Consider the following 24,288-nt stretch of genomic DNA (forward strand, 5'->3'; position numbering starts at 1 on the left):
AACAGAAAATGCACCTTTAATTAAGAGGAGCTTACTGAGGCTGAGGCCACATGGGTGACTTTGTTGCTGCAATTTTTTTTAAGTACCAAAGAAGCAGCAGCTTAATACGTTTTAAAAATGAAAGAAAACGGGATTTCTTCTGAATACAAATATTCCTATTGGGTATAATCGTTATCTTTACAGCCACATCTGCTTCTCGAGACGACGGAATTATGTCTGACACAACTGAATCCAAACAAAGCAATTTGTTGCAGCAATTACAACACATAACGGTATTTGCCACCCATGTGGCCTTAACCCTACAGCTTTGCAAGGGGGGATATTCCAATTTTTCACACTCATCGTCTTTAATTTGCCCAAAGAACAACGAGAAACAAAGAAAACAGAACCATGGTGTAAAATGAATATCGTTTACAGTTTTATACAAATCTCGGAGGTTAATGTTTACATAGGAAAGAAAAAAAAAAACATTTACACTTATATACTGTATATCTGAATTACCCTAAGACATTTTGTTTGGAAACAGATAAATTAATGAAATAAAACTAAAATTTTGAATGATCTGAGACATGCTAAAAATATTAAACAACCTTTCATTGACCCGAAGCTTGACGCGACCATTTCCATTGTTGTTTGTGTGTTTATGCATAAAGGTTGGCGACTTTTTTTTTTTTAAATGTTTTTTTATTTTTATTTTGGTGAATACCAATGGTCTTAGAAAATAATACTCTGCTGCGGTTATTCACTCAACAATGAAAATGTGAAGAATTGACTTTACATTTATTTTTCTTTTTAAAGGAATAAATGAATGAAAAGTTTTGTTTGTTTTTTTTTCTTAAATATAATGGGATTTTTTATCATAAAGTTACCGTAAAGGTTTTTGTTTTTTTTTGTTTTTAAATGAAAAAAAATCTTCATTATTCTATGCAAAAGCTTTACTTAAAAGAAAAAGTTCAGTGATCTCGTAAAAAGAGACACTAAAGACGCAGTTTTATGCATAAAACTCTTTAGTTGGTGCCTTTTGGTAGACGGCGCTGGATGGTTTGCGTTCGCCAAGGTCGTAGCTGCCTTCATCCTTCTTTCTCATGCGGTAAACCAACAGGAGGATTAAGAATACGGCAAACAGGAAGCCAATGCCGCCCCCAGCAATGACAGCTGAAAAACAAGACAGAACATGTTTCATGAAGAATGGGGCATCTCATTGTCTTTAACTCACTTTACTGCTTCTGGGCACAAACCATTTATCCTCTCTCTCCAAACCTGTTAGATCTTGCACGCTTATATAATCATAATATTAACTGATGTCTCTTCATGGCCTGCTATGAAGGTACTTCTGATTTCTGACCGCTTTCCTTAATTCTTCCTATTTCATACAAATACCCTCCTACCAGTAATAATTGGTAAAACTGATGTGTTTGCTTTAGAAACACTACTATAGTTCATATAAACAAGCTGCTGTGTAGCAATGGCGGAAATTGAAACAAGTCTATATGGCACAGGTTAAATAGTGGATAACAGATAACACCATTGTGTTCTACAGAGCTTATCTGCTGTGTAACCTGAGCCTTTTCTCCTTTGAATGGCTGCCCCCATTGCTACACAGCAGCTTATTTATATAAACTATAGTAGTGTTTCTGAAGCAAACACAGCATTTTTACCATTGCAGGGCAACACTGCATTATATTTGAATTACTTTAACACTTTCATTTTTTGATGTTACTGTTCCTTTAAAGGGATACTGTCATGGGAAAACATGTTTTTTTCAAAACACATCAGTTAATAGTGCTGCTCCAGCAGAATTCTGCACTGAAATCCGTTTTTCAAAAGAGCAAACAGATTTTTTTATATTCAATTTTGAAATCTGACATGGTGCTAGACATATTGTCAGTTTCCTAGCAGCCCCAGTCATGTGACCTGTGCTCTGATAAACTTCAGTCACTCTTTACTGCTGTACTGCAAGTTGGAGTGATATCAGCCCCCCCCGCAGTCTAACAACAAGAACAATGGGAAGGTAACGAGATAGCAGCTCCCTAACACAAGATAACAGCTACTACTTTCTCACCAGTGCCGTGCTGATTGGTCCAGGACAGTCACATGTCCGTCGTGTGTTTGTTCCCTGGCATCGGAACTTCCTTCACAACATCAAAAGTACAAAAACAAACGGCATGCTGCTGATGAATTAAAGCTTTATTTTACCAAATGAGTACTCGTGCCAAAGGGCACGAAACGCATCAGTAGTAATGGACATTACGCACTGTAACATTTGGTAAAATAAAGCTTTAATTCATCAGCAGCATGCCGTTTGTTTTTGTACTTTTGATGTTGACAAGATAACAGCTCCCTGGAAGAGCTAAGAACAGCACCCAATAGTAAAAGCCAAGTCCCATTGAGACTGATTCAGTTACATTGAGTAGAAGAAATAACAGCCTTCCAGAAAGTAGTTCCATCCTAAAGTGCAGGCACAAGTCACATGACCAGGGGCAGCTGGGAAATTGACAATATGTCTAGCCCCATGTCAGATTTCAAAATTGAATATAAAAAAAAATCTGTTTGCTCTTTTAAGAAATGGATTACAGTGCAGAATTCTGCTGGAACAGCACTATTAACGGATGTATTTTGGAAAAAACATGTTTTCCCATAAAGGATAAAGCTCCATGTACATTCTGGTGGCAACGTTCTATCAGCAGCGATACCTTCATTTATCCGTTTTATTATTCTCATTCATAGGATTAAGTGTGTAAATTTCACAAATTGACGGCCACAGAAAATGTGCAATAAACAAAGCACATAAAGCAAATAATAGAGTCAATATACAAAATATAGTCAATCTTTTACCCTTACCTGCAAGTACTTCTGTTCTGTGGAACAGGTTCTCTGTGTGTGTCGCAGTCTGGACGATATCCTTCTTTCCGTAGACAAGAACTGTGTTAGTTGACTCTACTTCACCAGGTTCCTGCATAGGAGAGGCGTTATTTACACATTGGAAGTTCACCTTACATTCAGTATCATATAGACAGTAGCCGTCTCTAACAAATATTTCGATTTTTGCACATTCCTCAGTAGTCAACTTGCTGGCATAATTTATACTGCAGTTTGATCACCCTTTTTACTTACACTTACAAAGTGAGTCTGACAAGAATGATAGGAATGAATCAACTGAGAGATACACAATAAAAACACTAGTCAATCAACCCTATGAAGAATTGTACAAGCATGGGGCACGTTAACTTTTAGTACATTATAGAATGGCTAATTCTAAGCAACTTTTCCATTGGTCTTCTTTTTTATATAGTTTTTTAATTATTTGCCTTCTTCTTCTGACTCTTTCCACTTTCAAATGGGGGTCACTGACCCCATCTCAAAAAGAAATGTTCTGTAAGGCTACAAATGTGTTGGTGCTACTTTTTATAACTCGTCTTTCTATTTAGGCCCTTTCCTATCCATACTCCAGTCTCTTATTCAAATCAGTGAATGGTTGCTGGGGTAATTAGGACCCTAGCAACCAGCTTGCTGAAATAAAAGCTAAATAACTCAGAAACCACAAACAATAAAATAATTAAAGAGAACTGCAAATTGTCTCAGAATATAATTCTCTACAGTATACTAAAGTTGATTTAAGGGTGAACAACCCCTTTAATAAAAAGGAAACCCATTCACCATTAAACCTTGCACCCATGAACCAGCAAATGGCACTCCATATAGTGGAAATATACTTTTTTTTATGCATATCAGAAGTAAAGCAAATGCCAACACCAATATCCTGATAGACAAAGAAGAATAAAGGTGGCCATAGACTCAAAGATCAGTTCATTTGGTGACATCGCCAAACGAGCGGATCTTTCCCCGATATGCCACTAACGGCATGGCTATATCGGGGGTAATTCAACGTTCGGCCATATGGACAAACGATCGAATTACGAAGGGGCTCCGATGGGTCGGTCTGTTAAAAATCAAACCTTCCCGATCAATATCGTGGCCAGATATTGATTGGGAAGACCCGTCGGAAGCCCCCATACACGGGCAGATAAGCTGTCAAATTGTTCTAAACAACCAATATCGGCAACTTTATCTGCCCGTGTATGGCCACCTTTAGGCTGCAAAAAGAGTCCTATGAGGCAAAGCCCAAAAGCTTAGCTGTAAGCTCTGCTTGTACATATAAAAAAGGGGAGCAGAACAATCTTCTCCTTGTCTCTGAGAATAAGTTTCAGTTGTAGCTAAAAGTCGTATAAAGGAAAGTTCACACATACAGATCTATAACCTATTCTACTGGAATGGTACCTGTCCAAGCTCCCAAACCAACTAGATACCCTTATCTAAAGCATAAAACATAGGGAAGCAACAAAAATCAAAAGCAGTGGTAGATGCCCACCACCCGGCACTTATATTCCACATATTGCCTATTACGGTGAAAACAATAATTAAAATGCATCAGTGTGGAATCCGAGTCTGCATGATCCATATGCCAATGAAATTCTACATTTGGCCAAAGTTTCTGCAAATAAAGCAATGGAATTACTGGTACCTTGGTTTCAGGTGCCATCTTTGTTAGTGTTTTCAGCGTTGTGGTCTCAACATATGGCATTTCACTTGATGGACTGCTTATAAGTGTCTGGACAGTTGTTAATACTACATTGTCGTCTTCATCGTCACCACGTGCTGGGATGCCTGTGGAATAAATGGCACCATTGAGAATGCTATTAGTGCATATTTCCCATAGTTCCCTTTGTCCTTCGACAGGTTCTCAGAGTTTGCCTTCTGGGAAGGATCTAATAAAAACTGTAATTCCTCTTTCAGCTGTACGGCCCTAGGTGGTGGAACTGTAGATAACTGTGGAAGATGCTCTATATAATGTTCCTGTGTCTTGCAATGAAACGGGAGAGGGAAAAAAATGAGGGTTTCAGGGATTGGACAAAATGTATTCTTGAAATCAGGAATGTAAGGTTTGTGTGTTTGGTTATTGGTTATAGTTAATTCTTGCAGGGACCCTTGAATTCCAAAAGCCCAGCATTAGATCCTAAAGAGCTATAAACTCATGTTATGCCAATTTTTATCCTTTAACCATTGTTCGATTAATTATTACCTGTTTGATAAATGATCTACCTGTTTGGTAGAAATCAATGTAAATGCTGTGTAACTTGCTGGCACTATATAAATAAATGATTCTTCTAAAGAGTGTGACCATATCTGCCCAGACCTCATCCAGTCAGCTATATCCCCAGCAATTTACACGGGATTTGGAAATGTACAAAGCCTGAGGGCTTGATCATACTGATTATGAACCCTTAAAGTCATGCGACTCAACTGAAAGCGATTTTTTGCAGGTAATGCTTTTTTTTAAGGTTCAGATTCAGTTCGATATTTATCTGAATATTTTCTATAAAGATGCAGATAATGGGGGGTATGGTAAGTATGTATAATTATTAGGGATGCACTGAATCCAGGATTCGGGCAGGATTCAGCCATTTTCAGCAGGATTCGGCCGAATCTTTCTGCCTGGCCGAACAGAATCCTAATTTGCATATGCAAAGTAAGGGCAGGGAGGGAAATTGTGTGACTTTTTGTCACAAAACAAGGGAGTAAAAAATGTTTTCCCCTTCCCACCCCTAATTTGCATGTACAAATTAGGATTCAGTTCAGTATTCGCCCGAATCTTTAGCGAAGGATTTGGGGGTTCGGCCGGATCCAAAATAGTGGATTCGGTGCATCCTTAATAATTATATATAAAGGGATAATATAATAATCTTTCTAATGCTTTACCAGTAGGTCCTTTCAGCCAGTGTTGGACTGGCCCATCGGGATCCCAGGAAAACTCCTGGTGGGCCCAGGTGTCAGTGGGCCCTCATGGTGCTAAATATTTGGCCTATTTCATGGCCATTCCCTATTTCTATGAGAACAAAGAGGTTTATAGATGGAATAATATATTATAGAATGTAAAGAAAAGAGACTAGGAGAAGAGCGGTTGAGTGTGGAGGAAGAATAATAGTACTGAGAGTGGCCCCTGGTCTAAGGTTTTTTGGTGGGCCCCTAGTGTCCCAGTCCAACACTGCTTCCAGCAGACACAAGGTCACCCATTCCAATTAGAAGAAAAGAGGTTCCACCTAGATATCCAGAAGGGGTTTGTTACAGTGAGAGCTGTGAAGATGTGGAATTGTCTCCCTGAATCAGTGGTACAGACTGATACATTAGATAGCTTTAAGAAGGGGTTGGATGGTGTTTAGCAAGGGAGGGAATACAGGGTTATGGAAGATAGCTCATAGTACAAGTTGATCCAGATGGGGTTTTTGCCTTCCTTTGGATCAACTAGCGGTTTGGCAGATTTTATGTAGACATAAATGGTTCAACTTGATGGACTTGTGTCTTTTTTTTAACCTAACTTACTATGTTACTATGTTTTTTTCCAATCTGCATCCAAAATTATAAATCCAGCACACCCCTTGTCTGCTCCCATAGACTAAAAACACTCTGGTAGGTTAACTATCTTTTTAACAGAATTCACACTGGAGTGTGATTGTGAGCTCCTCCAGTGCACTAATATGAATGACTCTCTCTGTGTAACTGTAAGCACTTGTGAAACAGACAAACCATTGTGCTTTTGTATGAATGCCCCAAAATATCCCTCAGGCAACAATACAAATTATTATTTAGCATAAGACAAAGCCTCTCTGACAAGACTATATACACGGATGGGCAAAAAGCAGCAAATCCAGCAGGACGGGAAGATACCAAATTAGATTGAAGTTCTGAGATTCATGAAAAGAAAAAGATTTACCAGAGCCAGATCCAGAAGAGTAATCATCATCATCAACTGGGTAGTTTCCTGATGATTCTGTGCTGTCGATATATAGGTCTCTGTCAGCTTGGGCCCACTGGAAAGAAAGATAAGGACATTTGACTTAACATGAGGACTTAGACTTAACATGCTAAAGGCTTTTCTTTTCAATATATTAGCAAAACAGAAGCACATTAAGAACTTTACAATAACTCTTGAACGGCACCACATTGTGCAACGTTTAGTGCATCTTCACCAGGTCAAGCGTAGCTTGGTTTCAAAGTTGCACGATAAATAGAACAAAATAGAACAAAAAATAGTATATTGAAAAGAAGTTGCTTTCCATACTGGCACGGGTGCCGATTTAATCTTTAACACACCATAGAGAATTACATCTGGGTTGTCCAACGTTTTGGCCAGACTGGAAGCCCTCAGAGATTTTGGCAGGAGCTACGGTTACCAATCTTGCTGATGTTTCATTAAGCTACTGTGATATTGGCATGGAAAGCATGACTGTTGTCAAAAGCATATAATCCTGGGAAAATGTAACATCTTGTGAAAGAACAGCCAAAGAGACTAGTAGAATCGATGCCAGAACACACTGCAGTTAATGTGTCCGCTTGTGGTGACCCCCCAAGTCAATGCTTTGGATATTCCTATTTTGGTAATGATCCCTGCTTATGTATATGATTACAAACCCATTAATTAGTCATAAATTGAAAAGGTGGACAATATAGAAACCATAATAACCTTATATGTATGGATTGGACTGTATGGAGAGGACTGGCCTGACACTTTCATCACTATGCATGGACATACCGTGAGCAAAACGTACACAGACAAAGCCTAAAACAAAACACCTTAAACCAACACGTCGCACGCATTCACTGCCGAGATTACACTTGCATCCAAAGGTGTTCTGCCAGCCAAGTAAATACAATATATATTCATATATAAAACAAAGGATGCTTTCTCCGCTCGGTATGCGAAAGAATCTCACCTGCGTAAACGAATACAAATAGACGGCAAAGAAGAAAAAGACAGACTTAAGGACAAAACAAGTTGAAACCATAAACGGCATGCTGAATATAGAACAATGCAACCGTTTTGCTCATATTATTTATGATTAACATGTATTTTTAGTGCGCCAACATATTGCGCAGCTCATAGTGATGCAATCGAGTAAAAAAACAAAAGAAAACACAGGCTCAATGACTGTTTCGGAGGGTCTAACTGACTTTATCCTTCTTCAAGAGAGTCACTTTCAATGGTTCTTTATAGAGATTTTATCTCTGATCTTTCCACTATCTGCGGGATTTGATCTCAGTTGAGTCCATGAAATCCATTCCGAGGAAGGCTCGTACAAAAAGATACAGATTTTCAGTGAATCTTCCTATCGAATCAAATCACAGACAAGCTCTCACAGGGTCATGGGTAACGGAAGGATGATCAACATTTTCCCATTTGTGGGAGTTCCATTGCTATGATGACATTTTTATATTTTGGGGATTGTTTTACCACTACAAGTAAAACTGATATTGTAGATACAAGCCTCATAAGCCAATGTGAGGGGAAATTCCTCAACACGCCACCGACACTTTAAAATGATTAAATACCTACCCACCTATACTGAAGGTATTTATTGTATAAAGAAAACATAAACCAAAACTTTAAATACTGCGTTGGTTTCTATTACATACACTTACAACTATAATTGAATTAGGACTCTTGACATTGGAGAATACAAACTGACCTCTAGGTGTCACTGTGTATGTGTGAGCACATGAGTATAAATCAGAGCAAATCACAGAAATATAAATATATTACATTCCTTTTAATGTCCCTATTTTTTTACCCGGCTGACACTTTCAGAATTTACTATTATTTTATTTTTTTCAATACTGCTTGCATGCTATTACACTTTATGGGGCCCATTTACTTAGCTCGAGTGAAGGAATAGAAGAAAAAAAAACTTCGAATTTCGAATGATTTTTTTGGCTACTTTGACCATTGACTACGACTTTGAATCGAACGATTTGAACTAAAAATCGTTCGACTATTCGACCATTCGAAGTACTGTCTCTTTAAAAAAAACTTCGACCCCCTACTTCGCCACCTAAAACCTACCGTAGTGCAATGTTAGCCTATGGGGAAGGTCCCCATAGGCTTTCTAATGTTTTTTAGGTCGAACAAAAATAGTTTGATCGATGGATTAAAATCCTTTGAATCGAACGATTGAAGGATTTAATCGTTCAATCGAACGATTTTTCGTCCGATCGAACTATTTGCAGTAAATCCTTCGACTTCGATATTCGAAGGATTTACATTCGGCAGTCAAATATCGAGGGTTAATTAACCCTCGATATTCGACCCTATGTAAATCTGCCCCTATATGTATTTACTTATATGTTTTAATAAAAAATATATTTGTAAAGAATAGCCAACAATAAGAGTTGGAGGCTGAACCTTGGGTCCTAAAGGAGACTAAAGCTGCCCATTGAAATGCAGATTTTATTGTTCGTATTACGAAAGATCATTTGTTTCAAAGTAATGATCTACAGCTAATCATTAAGATTAAATAAAGTAGACAAAATAACAAAATGCAGATGATGTTGTGGCCATTAATTGACAGACAGGAATCGTAGGAAAGTTATGTCCGACAAATAGTAGTGACAGTCGCCCATTGATATCATCAATCATAGGCAAAACATGGAGAGATTATTATTATTAGCCGACAGAAATCTTCTAACCTGTTTGATCAATGAAACAACCGATCGACATGGCAGGAAAAACGTCTGGACAGTTATTCGAACTCCACACAAGGTCCGAAAATCATATGAATCTTTGTTTCGTATGACTATATTCTTGCATCTATGGGCAGCTTAATCTGCTGTACCAAGTCCTGAATTCTTCAGAGAATTTGAAAAGCTGCCTGGTCTTCCATCCACTGCCCCAGTAGTTTATTTTCTACATATGGAAAGCTGATAAAGGGGGACAGTGAGACTCCTCATTTCGGGGTTCATGGCATAGAAGCTGGTCTGCTCAGGGTAATTATCTTCTCTGTGTTCTTCTGGTTATACAGAACTATCTATTAGTTATTCTGACCCATAAGCTTCCCAGATATACTTAAAAAAGGCACCATTATATAAACAAAATTGCTTTTCTAATATAAAACTGCATATACTGTAAGTAGAATGGAACAGTTTCTGCACCATGATCATATTTTATTGTATATAAGGGATTTCTTTTATCACAAACACAATGGAATCTGCTCCATCAAAAAGCACTTGGATACAAAATGTCATTGTATAATGGATCCGTGACATATAGACCGGTCGCTAGGGCTCAAATCACAACAGCACGATCATTTATTTACACCGCATATAACAAACGCCATCAAATGACTGACTGTCGCTGTCCGCTATAAAGAACTTCACTTGCTGCAAGAGAAGGCCATGCATATGCCGCAGTCATTAACCAAGATCTGCCAAGAGATTCATCAATCAATTATGGTCGGCTTTGTCTTGCGGCGTGGGGATGGTATAAATTCTTAACATGCTCATTTGCGAGACAGACATTGTATGGACGGAGCTAATATCTATTGGCAGGGGCCATCAGACTGAATCAATGCCACAAGTTGCTCTAACCGGTGTAAAGCACGAACAAGGGGGGCGCCGTTTATCACACACAAACTGTCGGCCTGTTGAGATTAAACACATCGGCTGTCTTCTGTAAATCCAAAGTAATCCACATGAGGATATGTTTATTCCACCAGCATTACTAGCTGAAAAATAATCATTATTTAGTGATGATGCTTCCCAAAAAAAGAAAAAAAATCTGCACCATTTCTACTAATTATTATGCGTTTATTATTACGTTTAATTCTCCCAGTGTGGCTCAGTCACATATCTGTTTCAAATAATAGCTGTGACGGAATACTCTATACAGAAAAAAAAACGGTGTATTATAAGAAATCAAAGGTTCCAAGAAAGTCACAACTATGTAAGAATGCTATGCGGGTGCATTTTAAAAACATCTACTATTTAGTCTTTAAGAAACTTGGCGACAGGAGCTGACAGTCCCACTGGAGCACAAATGAGCAATAAATCACAATCCTTTGTGATGTGGTACTATTTGTTATGTGGGCTGTATGGCGTAAACAGTGTAAATTTATTGGAATAACAATATAATGGCTCAGCCTGATCCCTCACAATGCCCCGAGTTTATAAAAGTGGGGAAAGTGTCCATAGCAGTTGTTTCAGATGATTTCATGGAATGTTAAGCCTGGCTCCTAGTCTGTGATTATTTACACGCTTAAAGTGGACCCGTCACCAAAAAAAATTATTCAAAATCCTATTTTATCACATTAGTCAAGCAAAATGAACTTTAATTACACTATATAAATTATTTGAATCTTGTTTCCTTCAGTCTGGGAATTCATAATTATAGCAAGCAGGCAGGAGCCATTTTGTGGACACTGTTATTAAGGCAAGTCTTGTATCATCTCAGAATCTTGTTTGTGCACCAGAATGGGGGACCTGATGTCCATCCCCATGCCCTGGCTACACAATTAAATGGTGAAGAGAACTGGGGAACGTGGGGAGAGCAGTGACATCTAGGAAGTGCTGAATGGAAAGTGAAAGTAATTGTCTGCCCCACCTCTATGCCTAGGCATAGAGGAGGGGCAGACAATATTTGATTGACAGCTGAGATTTCTAAATGAGTTTACAACAGCTATGAATGCTTTAATAAAAAATAGAAATTGGATTTCATGTTTAATTTGAAAAGGACTTTTATTATACAGATTTTTGTGTCTGGGTGACGGGTCTACTTTAAACCCATTCTTACAATTTCAGCCCCTCACATTTACAGAGATGTTTTTTGCAGCTTGTCTTCCTGAACCAGCAAGATGATTTCAGTGCTAATAATGCTTTTGTGAATAGGACACAAACTGATAAACAAGAGGCTTAGTGGAAAATTGAAAAGCTTTATCTTCCTTAAAAGAGAAGGAAAGGCACATCAAAATGTGAGTTTGGATTTTCATAAATAAAAAAATCACCCATGTTCTATCCATTCCTATGGGATTTTTAGAAGCATATTTATCAATGGGTGAAAGATAGAGATTTAACCTTTCTTTGCTTGAACTGGATCGCTATATTCGTTTTTAAAAATAATTTGCCTTAAGGTGGCCATACATGGGCAGATACGCTCATTTGGAGAGGTTGCCAAATAAGCGGATCTTGCCCCGATATGCCCACCTTGAGTGGTCAATATTGGGCTGATATGATTGAGGGCTCTATGGGCCCAACAATCACAAGGCCAGGAATGAAAGCAGTGGGAGTGAGGACCACATTAACAATGTGATCCTGGGGGATTTTTAAGCCTGCACGATCAACATCTGGCCGATGTTGATCCCATACACTGGCCAATAAAAGTTGCAGCTTTTATTGGCCCATGCATGGCCACCTTTACTCAACAATTTGTCTCTTGAGTCGCAGAAACTTATTTCCATTACTTTATCTGAATAGATCCATACTTCCTAGTCCTGATGACTCCATTTGGTCTTGGACTAGTCACTTCTTATCCATGCACCCAAATACACAAAAAATAGATTCTAATCTCAAACTTTTACTGAATATGGACAAATCCATCAATTTAGCACCAGACCCTTCCCCAGTGAAGTGGACAATATAAGGCGCGGTTAACCCAAATGAAAGCACCTTAGTTTCTATCAATTTTAATAAAAATTCCTCCAGCTATCCAGCCATAAAAATCCAAACCTGCAGATTTAAGCGTTTTGGGTGTTTCTGCTACTCTGCGTTGCTTGCATAAAATGATGAAGTTGAATGGCAAACAAGGTGAATTAGAACACTTCCATTTGTTGTAGCATTCCCTGCTTGGAAAAGATATAAATTATCCCCTTACCTCCCCAGGAGCCTCGGAATAGGGCAGTGATTTATTGCTAGTGGGATGGCTTCAGTGCTGAACCGCCATTACGATTAACACCCAACTTATTCAATTACGACGCAGAAATGTTTCTTTCTTGTACCATTTTTCAGACACATTTTCAATCGATCAGGCTTCAGAGTTCAGTGCAGCTAAATACAAATACAGCTTCCATGGTCATCAGAGAGCCATGATAGCCAACAGCAATTCCTCACTTGACAGACTGAGCCAAATTAAATGCCAACAAATTAACTTGTAATAAATTCGTATACCCCTGTGTGTGTATATAGTTTTTTAATACATTCCAAAGGTATTAGATTCCACAGGAAGATTAAAACCATAAAAAAATGTTTGGTGGGGGTATCCATTCAATCCAAAAACATATGCAACTCATACATTACAAGGACACACTCCAGATCAATGGGAACTCTAAAGGGGAACAATTGTGAAAATGAAAATTTTATATTAGCTTCATCATACTGAAATAAGAATTTTTCTAAATACAATTAATGAAATATTCTGTATCGTTTCAGAAATAATCACGTTTATCGTCACTATCCCTCTCTCAGCATTTGTTTCTCTTCATTCTGTCTTAATGCAGCAGTTGGGTGTCAGATATTTGTTGACAGTTAGATCCAATATATCTTATAGGGGGGGGGGGGCTTCCTTTCCTAGCAGATGTATTAGAGCTCACTAAAATAACTGATTCCAGTACAAACAAAATAACTGCCTTTTGCACAAATCCTGCATGTAGAGAGACATGATGTCTGGTGATTTTAATAGAGTGAGCTCTAATACATCTTCTAGGCAAAAGGTGCCCCCCTATAAGATATATTGGATCTAACAGTCAATAATTATCTGACACCTAATTCCTGCAAGAAGAGAGAATGAAGAGAAACAGATGCGGAGAGAGGAATAGTGAATATAAACTTGATTATTTCGGAAATGGTACAGAATTTGTAATTGATTATATTAAAAAAAACTGCTTATTTCAGCGTACAGAAGCCGATATTAAATTTTCATTTTCGTAATAGTTCCCCTTCATTCTAAGGTCAATGGTGAACATTTATATTTAATCGCCACTCAAAAGTTTTTTCCAAACCACCCTACTTCCAGTAGTTGCTCCCCATTCTGCAGGACACTTAACATGCACCCTGCAAAGTCAAACAGCATCATATCACACTAAGCCATGTTCTGCACATGCATAAAGTATTTGACTCTGGGAGGGTACACTGGTGAGACAAAAATTAAGTTATGACTAACTGTGATGGGGAAGATTTTATCAGATGTGCTTACAATCATGAGATGGATCTCATTTGCTAATCTTATTCAAGACTTTGGTTGGTCTTAAGGGCAGAGACAGACATGGAGATTTGGGAAGATTAGTCACCCGGCAACAAATCCCCTCTTCTTTGGGCGACTAATCTCCACAATTTGCCTTCCCGCTGGCTAGAATCGAAATTGACGACGGGATGGCACTCGGAGCACTTTGTAATCGCCCGAAGTTTCCTCGTAAGGCAACTTTGGGCGACTTTAGAAAACGAAGCGCTCCGGAGTGCCATCTCATAGGCAATATAGACTCTAGCTGGCGGGAAGGCAGTTCGGGGAGAAACTGTAAGTCACCTGAAGAAGAGGTGATTTGACGCCAGGCGACTAAATCTCCCCGAATCTCCACGTGTGTCTCTGCCCTTAAAGTTGCTTGGTCAATTAACAATTAAAATGCCTATAGGAGGCCAGTTTTTGGTGCAAAGGGTTATCAGTTTGAGTCCCATCAAATCAGGAGGCAAACTACAAAGGGTGCTGGGTGTAGATAAAGAAGTTCAATCTTGCGGCACAAAAGGGAAAGCAACAGGTTGGTTCGACCAGGCCAATAAAGTGTATGTAATAATGCAAAATTAACACAAAGTGGAACAATTCTGGTGGAGGGCATGTCTGCGGTTTTCAATAGATGTTACTTCTAAATCTCTCCGTGTTCTCCTTCCTACACCCTAGGCAGAGGGCATGATAGCAAAGCTGCTGGGGTAACGTCTGAAGCATGCATGATAATAAATGCCTCACCTAGCAGCCTTTTTTTGGGCACACCACCCGGGCCCTGGTGATTATCCCAAATCCCTCCAGTGGTCACATTGCAGGGCAACCCCATGGAAACCTATTAGAAAGTCCTGAAGCTTGAACAGAAGAATGATGTGTTTAATACAGATTGTTCCTTTCAAAACCTTACAAAAGCTGCTGTAATCAATCGTACTGTGTTCTCTACAAGAGTCTCCAACTTGCAAAGCCTCACAGAAGATTCATTTCCACTCTGCGAGTTTCAAGAAAAATAACCTCAGTGGTAAAAGGGCGAAATCAATTTGCCGGATTTTGTGAAGACAGGTGAGGGACCTGAACAGCCGATTTCTAATCAGCTCAGAAAAATAGACACCTTGTCTCTTTCTTACGTCTGGAAAATGAAGCCCATTGAATGATTACAAAAGGGGAAGAAAAAAAAAATGGAATTCGTCTGAAGATTTTGAAAAGTGAACCAATGTGTTTTCTAAACTTCAGACACTATATCAGCGAAATTATCCAATCCCGTCCGAAAAATAATTTGCTTTATGTTCTCACTGCTGGAGAGGAATCCATCTGCTGAGCAAAATCACCAAATGTGCTTCACTTGTTAACATTTTAAGCGTTTCCTACTACAATGTATTAGATTTATAATAGCCCAGCCCAGGCAGTATGGTGGGGTTACAGACATTTCTCCACTGATGGAAATACGATGATGCCGAAAATACAGTGTCTGTGTTCCATAAGTGTAAAAGTCAACAATGAAGGAATATACTACTGAATGTGGTGGTAAAATACAACGTGATGTTCATAGTGTAGACATAGCCAACAACAATCTTTTTTGGAAGGGGCAACAGAATTTTAAACAATCTTTTATTAATTTACCCACAAATGTTTGTAAATTTCCCATTGGATCCAGTTTGCATGCTTCAAACCTTGTTCCTATGCTAACAGATATTGGGATTTGTAAACCCAGCATCACCTGGGATCCCTAACTGGGACACTATCAGATCCATTTTTTTTTTATCCATGAACCATGCTCAAATGTACTGTTGGGGAGCATCACATGCATGCAAAAAGTCCTTGGGCTGTTATCGGCTAGCCCCTACTGGCAGTCTACAGGAGCCTCTGTTTGGCAGTACACCTGTTTTTTATACAACCAAAGCTGCTTCCAAGCCAGGAATTCAAAAATAAGTACATGATTTGAGGCCATTGAGAGCAACATCCAAGGGGTTGAACGATCAGCACGTTGCTCAAGAGCAACTGGACTGATCTAGAAGCCGAGATAACTGCACACCTTGTCTGAATAACACAGTTATGGTTGCGCTCTATGAAACTAAACAAAATATGCAGAAATAGATAGCTTCCAGAACTGAAAAAAACATGGCATTATGTTTTTATTAACATTTATAGAAATGCTATACAGCAATAAGGAATACTTTAACATTAATAAAAACACTTTGTCCAGTACAAAACATATAATAAAGTAGCCATCATTGACCCAAACCTCCTTTCCATATACCTAACAAGTTCCGCACCTAAAGTAAATCTGAAAGATAATTAATACTCAATATTACTTATCTGATGGAGGAAGAACACACACAGTTGCACATAAAGTGATTTTTGTGCCAAAACAGATGGGAGAACGGTTAGGTCTAGACATATTGCAGCTGGCGGAAACCCATGGCTATTGTTGCAATCACGGTATCCTTTGGAAACAGATTCTGAGAAATCTATAAACTCTAATACTAGCTAGTTACTACAGTAGCACAGAATTGCAGGAGTCACTATTATAAAGGTTAGGTTTCATCCTTGCCAATTACAGTGCTGGCATGATAATGTGAGTAACTTTAAATCAGCTGATATAGCTTAATTTCTATTTGTCAAGATTTACCGGGTGGCAAACATGGTGGCTGGTTGAATGAGCAAAGTATACAAAAAGCGCTAAGCCAATGCAACATAAAAATTAAATAATCAAATGTCTCCATGCACAGTTTAAAAGGGTAAAAAAATGACGCATTTCATACTTATAAAGAGCACTTAATCACGAACCACGTCAGCCTATGAGTAAGTGCCCTGTGTAGGCATGAAATGCATCAGGATCTGGCAAACTAATTCTAAATTGGAGAAGGCATTTTCAACCAACCATGTTACAGTCAAAGCTAGAACATTTCTTCTCGGTTTTCTCATTAATTTTGAAGGATTGGAAATGTTTCCCATTATATTAAAACCACCAAACCATAGAAAGAAACCCAAATCCCTCACTATAAAATAAAAAACAGTTGACTTTCAGCGAACAAAGACTTATGAAGCAGCAGGTTCACCATGGATGAAACACGGACATATTATACAAGTTTTACGTTTTATCAGTTAGTATGACACGTAAATATTTATTTTGGATTTTTTTTCCATTTGAAGTCAGAACATATCACTTTTGACAACAGAACAATAATAAGCTCTGATGGAGAACCTCTGCCAAGTGATGGAGCCTTGAACCCTTAACTTTCACTTCAAATACTGCAGCACCAAGGCCTGTATGGCACAATAGGCCAAGGGCAAAACATTACTTCTCCCGGCTTGTATAAAGAGTCTATAGCAGGGGGAAGTGTTTTTTTGACCACACCCACCAGAACAACAAGGCCATACCCCCTCCCCATATAAATCCAGATAAAATGACTACTCTGCTATACAATACCACTTAAAACTTAAAGGGCATAGTGGCCTTTTCATATAAAATCGCCCTTGTTCCTTTCTTGCCAGGAGTATAATTTAGCACAAAGATCTTGTCATCTTACAGAAAAAAGGTATACAAAGCTCCCCTCCTTATATCTGTAGTAATAAGTCAAATCAACTGGACTTGCTGTGTTTTTTTCTTGAAGATGTTTCACCAGCCATCTCACTGGCTTTCTCAATTCAGAAGAAACGTCTTCAAGAAAAACACAGCTTGATTTGACTTATTACTACAGATATACCATGATCTGGATGAATGAGAATCTTCACAAACTCCCTTCCTTATGTATATACACACACACACACACGTACAAAAACAGCTACAGAAAAGAGTCGGTGTAAAGCCTACAATCGAATATGGTATATGTTCTGCATGGTGTTTATGTCTACAGTCGAGCTAGAAAGTATTTTTTATTTAATGGCCTTTCCCCACAGGAGATAATGATTTAATGTCACCATTATCAAGAAAGAAACAGAATATCTCTTTGCTCTATACGCTCAACCAACCCGGCACACTCGTTCTATCTGGAATAAACAGCATGTGTCTGCTGGAGTTCTGTGTGTGGTCTTTGCAGTCGCCTGGGAATGAACGCCTTTGTGAACCTCCATCACGTTTGGTTTGCTTATGTGATCTAATGTGCAATTTAGAAAAATGACTGTAGAACTACCTTTTAATTCCTCTCACCCGCTGAGGTACGTTCCATAGAGAGTTGTGCGACCCTGACATCCGTTTATTTATGAAATGCCAAGATATTCCACAGCACAAAGCCTCAAGTAAACATCTAACATGTCTACTTAGGATATGGCAACACAAGACAAAATCCCTCCTTATCTTAAAGGCAAATTATTCACACATTTTTCATCGGCCTCTTAAGCTTTTAAAGCAGGGTTTGAATATTTTTTCGTCTTTAATTGCCGTGTCCTTTTTTTTAAGTGATGCATTTGATTATCCTTCATCTCTCCTAAAGGGTAATGAAACTCCCAAATCTGCCAAACATGGCCAAATTGTTCCTGTCAGGCCGATTTGGCGGCTTATCTGCCCATGTATGGGGCCCTATCCAACAGATATCTGTCCGAAATCAGCCAGATGCCAATCAGGCAGGTTTGATTTTGCTCAACTATGGTAATTATATGTTTGTTGGCTCCAGGGCCAAACAATTGGATCAGCTGTTATTGCAAGGTTGCAAAACAAGAAGATCTTATAATGTATGACCAGCTTTATGAGGTCTTGCCTAGAACATGGGTCTAATGGAATGCTTTTCTCATGCAGATAGGGATCAGGTTCAGTAGATTGATAGCTAAATCACAATGTCCTCTTTGGGGGCAGAACAATCAGACGGCATGATGACAGGGGGAAAACTCTTCTAAATCTATTCTGCTGATGTGTGGCCATACGTGCAAATATGATCAGCCATGAAGATTTTCATATGTCAGGACTGTAGTCTGAATAGAAGGTATAGTACAATGTAGCCAGATTATCCTGTTCTGTTCAGTCATCCAATCTGGATATGTGTGGCCATATTAAGAGACTTTGCATCTCCTAATCAATGATTACATTTATTGGGTCTCCACAGACACAAGCCTTGTCTCCACCTAAGAAACACTTCTATAAAACCTCAACTATTATCACTTGGAAATCCATCTACAAGTGTCTGTGCCTTGGTAAATGTGATATAGGGAAGACCAGATTTCATCTGCATTGTAATACTGCCATATTCCAACTGCCATTATATCATGTAGCTTCTGCTATAGGTTTATGCCTGAAAGAGTCAAGGTAATGACAAGGAATCATTCCAACATGGTCACTTTGCATTTGGACACACCACCTCATTTGTGTTCATGAATTGTTGGGCATATGTACCAAAACGCCACAGGTTGAGAGCAGTAAGTTGGACATAACTTCTAAACTCTATAAAATAACATCACTATCATAGATTACCATGATGGAAACAAACTTATAAGGAATAAACTTTTTCTCCTAAAAGCTCTTATTCCCTTAAAAGCTCTTCTTCCCCTGGAAGTGACTTACTGACAGAGCAAATAGCTGGAGGCAGAGAAATAAACATTGTGTTAGCTGTGGCACAGAGAGGTCTCAAAACTTAACTTTTTTGCAAAGACACTGTCTACCTTACAAACAACCCACAAGTTCATTTACTAATGTCAAAATTATCTAAATATATTAATTCTCTGCAGCCGAATATTCCCTTGTGCTTCTCTGTTTGGGAGGGCTCAGAAGAGCACTCTAAAGGGAAGTGGTTTACCCAACAGAAGAAAAAAATAATACAGAAACATTTATATCACATGCACAGTTGTAAATGGTTTAGAACAGTGATCCCCAACCAGTGGCTCGCAAGCAACATGTTCCTCACCAACCCCTTGGATTTTGCTTTCAGTGGCTTCAAACTTATTTTTAAATTTCAGGCTTCGAGGCAACTTATGGTTCATAAAAAACAGGTGTACTGCCAAACAGAGTCTTCTGTAGGCTTCCAATCCATATAGGGGCTACCAAATAGCTAATCACAGCCCTTATTTGGCATGCTTGTGTTGCTCCCTAATTCTCCTTTCTCGTTTAGAAAGTGTAATGTTAGCACAGTTTTACTAGCAATCATATCCCCCCCCCCATAGTCTAGCTAAAATGATTAAATTTCATCACCCATAGTTAACCGATAGTAAAAGAGCCATTTTGTAGAATAGATCTTTTGCATGACCATCAACAAAACCACCATATAACTCTGTGAAACTGATGCAGTGCAAATATGGCACATGGGTTCTTTTATGATATAGCTCTGGCAGATCTTGATGGATTCTGGGATAATGGGAAGTAATCGTCCACAGTTGTAAATGGTAGGAAAAGAAATATACTAGAAAATAATGATGCCGTTGCAAGCGGAGATAGATTGCTTCCTAATGCAAACTATAAAACCTATTTTTTTTGATAAGAGCTCAGCAGAATGTGCTGCTATATTGAGCCATGAAAGCTCATTTAGATGCTCAGCTTAAATAGGTTGCATCAGATAGATTTTAGCTTTGCTAAATACATCTATCATAACATATCTGTGCTCTGTAATTGATGGTTGCCCACAGATTAATCCCTTGCATCCACAGCAATAATAGTAACGTAGCTGTAGAACAGCCAGTGACTCACGCCACAAACCATTGCTTCTGTCGGATATCTGGGATAGCTGGGAATCCAAAGAGCTGTTTTCATTAAGTTCAGCTTTTCCTTTTTCTCGTCAGCTCATTATGCTTTTTAACCATTACACAGAATGACAGCCTTTTATCCTAGTGGTCAGATTATCACCAGCTGACCCAAAGTGATGCATGAAGAATCCTGACTCAAGTAATAACACAGCTTGTCCCCTATATCCATGATCATCTTTACTTATTTTGTAAAGGTCTGTTTAGTAATGCTTTTTTGTAAATTTTTCAAATTCAGAGCCAAATCAGGCCCATCTGAAATGTAATCTCTTGGGCCAATGACTATGGCCATACTGACCTGTACATTGTAGACCAGGTTTCCAACATTTTTCTACCAGTGAACCACATTTAAATGTAAAAAAGTTGTAGAGCAACATATGCATGCAAAAAAATCCTAGGGGTGAAAAATGATGTGGGCTGTGGGAATTGGTAGCCCCTATGTGGACTGGCAGCCTTCAGCAGGCTCTGTTTGGCAGTACACATGGTTTTTATGCAACCAAAACTTGCCTCCAAGCCTGGAATTAAAAAATAAGCATCTGTTTAAGGCCACTGGGAACAACATCCAAGCGGTTGAAGAGCAACATGAGCCACTGGTTGGAGATCACTGCTGTAGACTTTATCTATGGATCAGTGTGATCCTCAACCAACACTGTGTCCACCTCAGTCTGATCAATTAGTTACCAAGCCACAGTAAAGGTGCCAATACACGGGCCGATAAAAGCTGCCGACAGACCAAGTCGGCAGCTTATTGGCCCGTGTATGGGGGCCCCCGACGGGCTTCCCCGATCGAGATCTGGCCGAAAGTCGGCCAGATCTCGATCGGATGGGGTTAAAAATCCCGTCGGATCGCGGCCGCATCTGTTCGTTGATGCGGTCCCGCGATCCGACCGCCCGTTTGGCGAACGCTAGGATTCAATCGTTGGGCCCTAGGGCCCACGATCGGATCAGCCCGATATTGCCCACCTCAAGGTGGGCATATCTGAGGGAGATCCGCTCGTTTGGCGACATCGCCAAACGAGCGGATCTATCCGTGTATGGCCACCTTTAGTTACCAAATGGGATGGCAATGTACTGATCCAATAATTGGACCAATAGCCACCCAACTCAGTCAAGGAGAAGCCTAGTTGGCAGTTTAGGCACCTAAAGAATTTCCAGGGGATAGTCCTTGAGCTGTTAATGAACGGCCGATTGTTTACAATATTTCCAACAAAAACTGTGAAACAAAGGATTTTCCACAGGTTACAGCACAACTACTGCATTTCTGTGCAAATTGTTCAAAATCTTTTAAATACATTTTTGACTTCTCTTTGACTAAATGGCATGCACATGTTATTATCTGTTATTACACTGTATCTCTCATACTCTTTCAATGGAACAAAGAGCAAGTAATTTTTTCGGCATACCTGTTTTCTAAGACCACAAAAAGCTCTTTATGATACATTTCAAAACAGCCCTTCTATACTTTTGGGTTGAAAATGTTCTCTTGTCATTTACTGACAAAATGCCATAAAAATCTAGAAAAATCTAGCTGCTCAGTCTTATGATTATTCGTTGGTCATATTGAACCAAAACAAGCCTATAAGCCCTACATATAAAAGTGTGGAAAAGCTTGAATAAATGATGCCTCCAAGTGAATTAGATCACACTACTCCTCAATATCTTAATATATTATGAGAAAACTAGGCTAACTTTCTGGGCAATAACCTACACACATATACACGGACATACCCTTATCTCAGAGCACTTTTTTAGTATTTTGTCCAGATGACATTTCAATGGGAAAAGTCTCCCAGTGTCCTATTCTATCAACAGGAATGAGATTTGGGCGTTGTAGGAGTAACAGCAAAAATTTCTAGGTTATCATCAAAATACTATACTTTGCCCTAATGCAGATCCACACTGGTTAGGGTTTAAAGCACAGGTTAGGTTCAGTTTGCCCATTGTTCCATCCAGACTAAAAAGTCTCCTGACTCCTTATCTTGACATCATCATAGTGGCACAGGCAAATTCATAAGAGGGAACCTCAAGTCCATCTCATTCACATATCACATATGAATCAGTGTGGTTTGGCCATACTTATGCATAGCCAAAAACAGCCAAGTGCAGCCTTAGGGCAGAGACACCCGCTGCAATTTGGGGAGATTAGTCGCACGGTGACAAATCTCCTCTTTTTCACGGCGACTAATCTCCCCAAACTGCCTTCCCGCCAGGCTAGAATGAAAATCGCAGAAGTTCCCCGAAGTTGCCTCAGGAGGAAACTTCGGACGACTTCAGAAAACGAAGTGCTCCAAGTGCCATCCCTCCAATTTAGATTCTAGCCAGTGGGAGACGGTTCAGGGAGATTAGTCGCCCGGAAGAAGAGGAGATTTGTCGCTGGTCGACTAATCTCCCCGAATTGTAGCGCGCGTCTCTGCCCTTAAAGCGACCCTAGCAAGTGTCAAGCATGTTCCTTGCCACCCCTTTGATGATGTTCTCACCTCGGGGCATATGCTCATTTTTGAAGAACTGGCTACTGAAGAAGAAAATGAATTCCCCCTTCTTAAATACACAAAGATTCATGGGCTGAAAAAAAGCAGAAACATATCTAATTTCCCAAGCAACACTGGACATCTCAGCTAGTATACATATATATGCGTCTATTTTTCACTACCTATTGTTGGAGCCCCGCAGACTAACTCCACCCACTGGACTGTAGGGTCACAGAGGGATAATAGGGGGGATGATTAAGTTTGAAGTCTAGCTGAAGATAAGGATGACAAGTCAGTCTATTCACAAGAATTTTATTTCAATAGTCAGCCATGGGATGTTGAGAATATAATAAAGCATAAATATAAATAAATGTGATCATTCCATGGCTGCCAGGTTTAGAGTCTACATAGCAGACAAAGGGATCGGTAACAATCCCCAAAGCTTTGAGTTCAGCATTCAACAAGTAGAATTACTTCCCGAAAGGAAAAGCTGTCGAGATAAAGCTATCCAGCACACAGCCCGGGCAGAGTTTCTTTTCCTGAATTCGTTAATAACCTGCACAAATCCTCTTGCAATAAAATACAGAATGCTCAGCTAATTCTACTCCATATGGTGATATAAAAACAGCGGAAAGCGATAGAAAGTTCACCTTAGGGTGAAAACATTTAAAACTCAAGGAAACAATATTCATTCGGCTATAAAAGGAAGACATGAATTTGAACAAAAGGGGTGGAAATGTGTTTTTCAGGCTGACCTGAAAGGCGCTGAGCCACCAAGCCCCCTTAGGCTAATCACTGAAACAGCAACAATTCAGCATATTTTTATCCTGTTGCTGCCAGAGGGGGCTGCAATTCATTGCCCTCTTAGGATGAGAATAATGCTTCCCTTGGTATTAGGATATCTGAGGAGGCCAGAATTAGCCCTGACAAACATAAGAATACGTTATATAATGACAGCGGAAATCCAACTGCTGAAATATTCAGATATTTACACAGGAACGTTTCTCTACAAGGTCACCTACAAATAAAACTTAAATATCCCCTTCTGTTAACTTTTGTTATTATCTAGATCAGGGCTGGCCCATTGGAGACCTGGAACCCTCCAAAAAAAATATGCAGCTCTAGGATGGC

General features: G+C 39.2%; 1 protein-coding gene across 1 annotated transcript in view; it reads right to left on the reverse strand.

The window, feature by feature from the left end:
- Nucleotides 1–396: 396 nt before the first annotated feature.
- sdc2.L (syndecan 2 L homeolog) overlaps nt 397–24,288 on the reverse strand; it is a 73,398-nt gene continuing 49,506 nt past the window's right edge. Inside the window, 4 exon segments of the mRNA NM_001086751.1 lie at nt 397–1,155; nt 2,842–2,953; nt 4,523–4,665; nt 6,770–6,866. Of these exon segments, the coding sequence (NP_001080220.1) occupies nt 992–1,155; nt 2,842–2,953; nt 4,523–4,665; nt 6,770–6,866 (516 nt within the window). The 3' untranslated portion in view covers nt 397–991.

Source organism: Xenopus laevis, chromosome 6L (genome assembly GCF_017654675.1).
Source record: "Xenopus laevis strain J_2021 chromosome 6L, Xenopus_laevis_v10.1, whole genome shotgun sequence".
NCBI lineage: Eukaryota > Metazoa > Chordata > Amphibia > Anura > Pipidae > Xenopus > Xenopus laevis.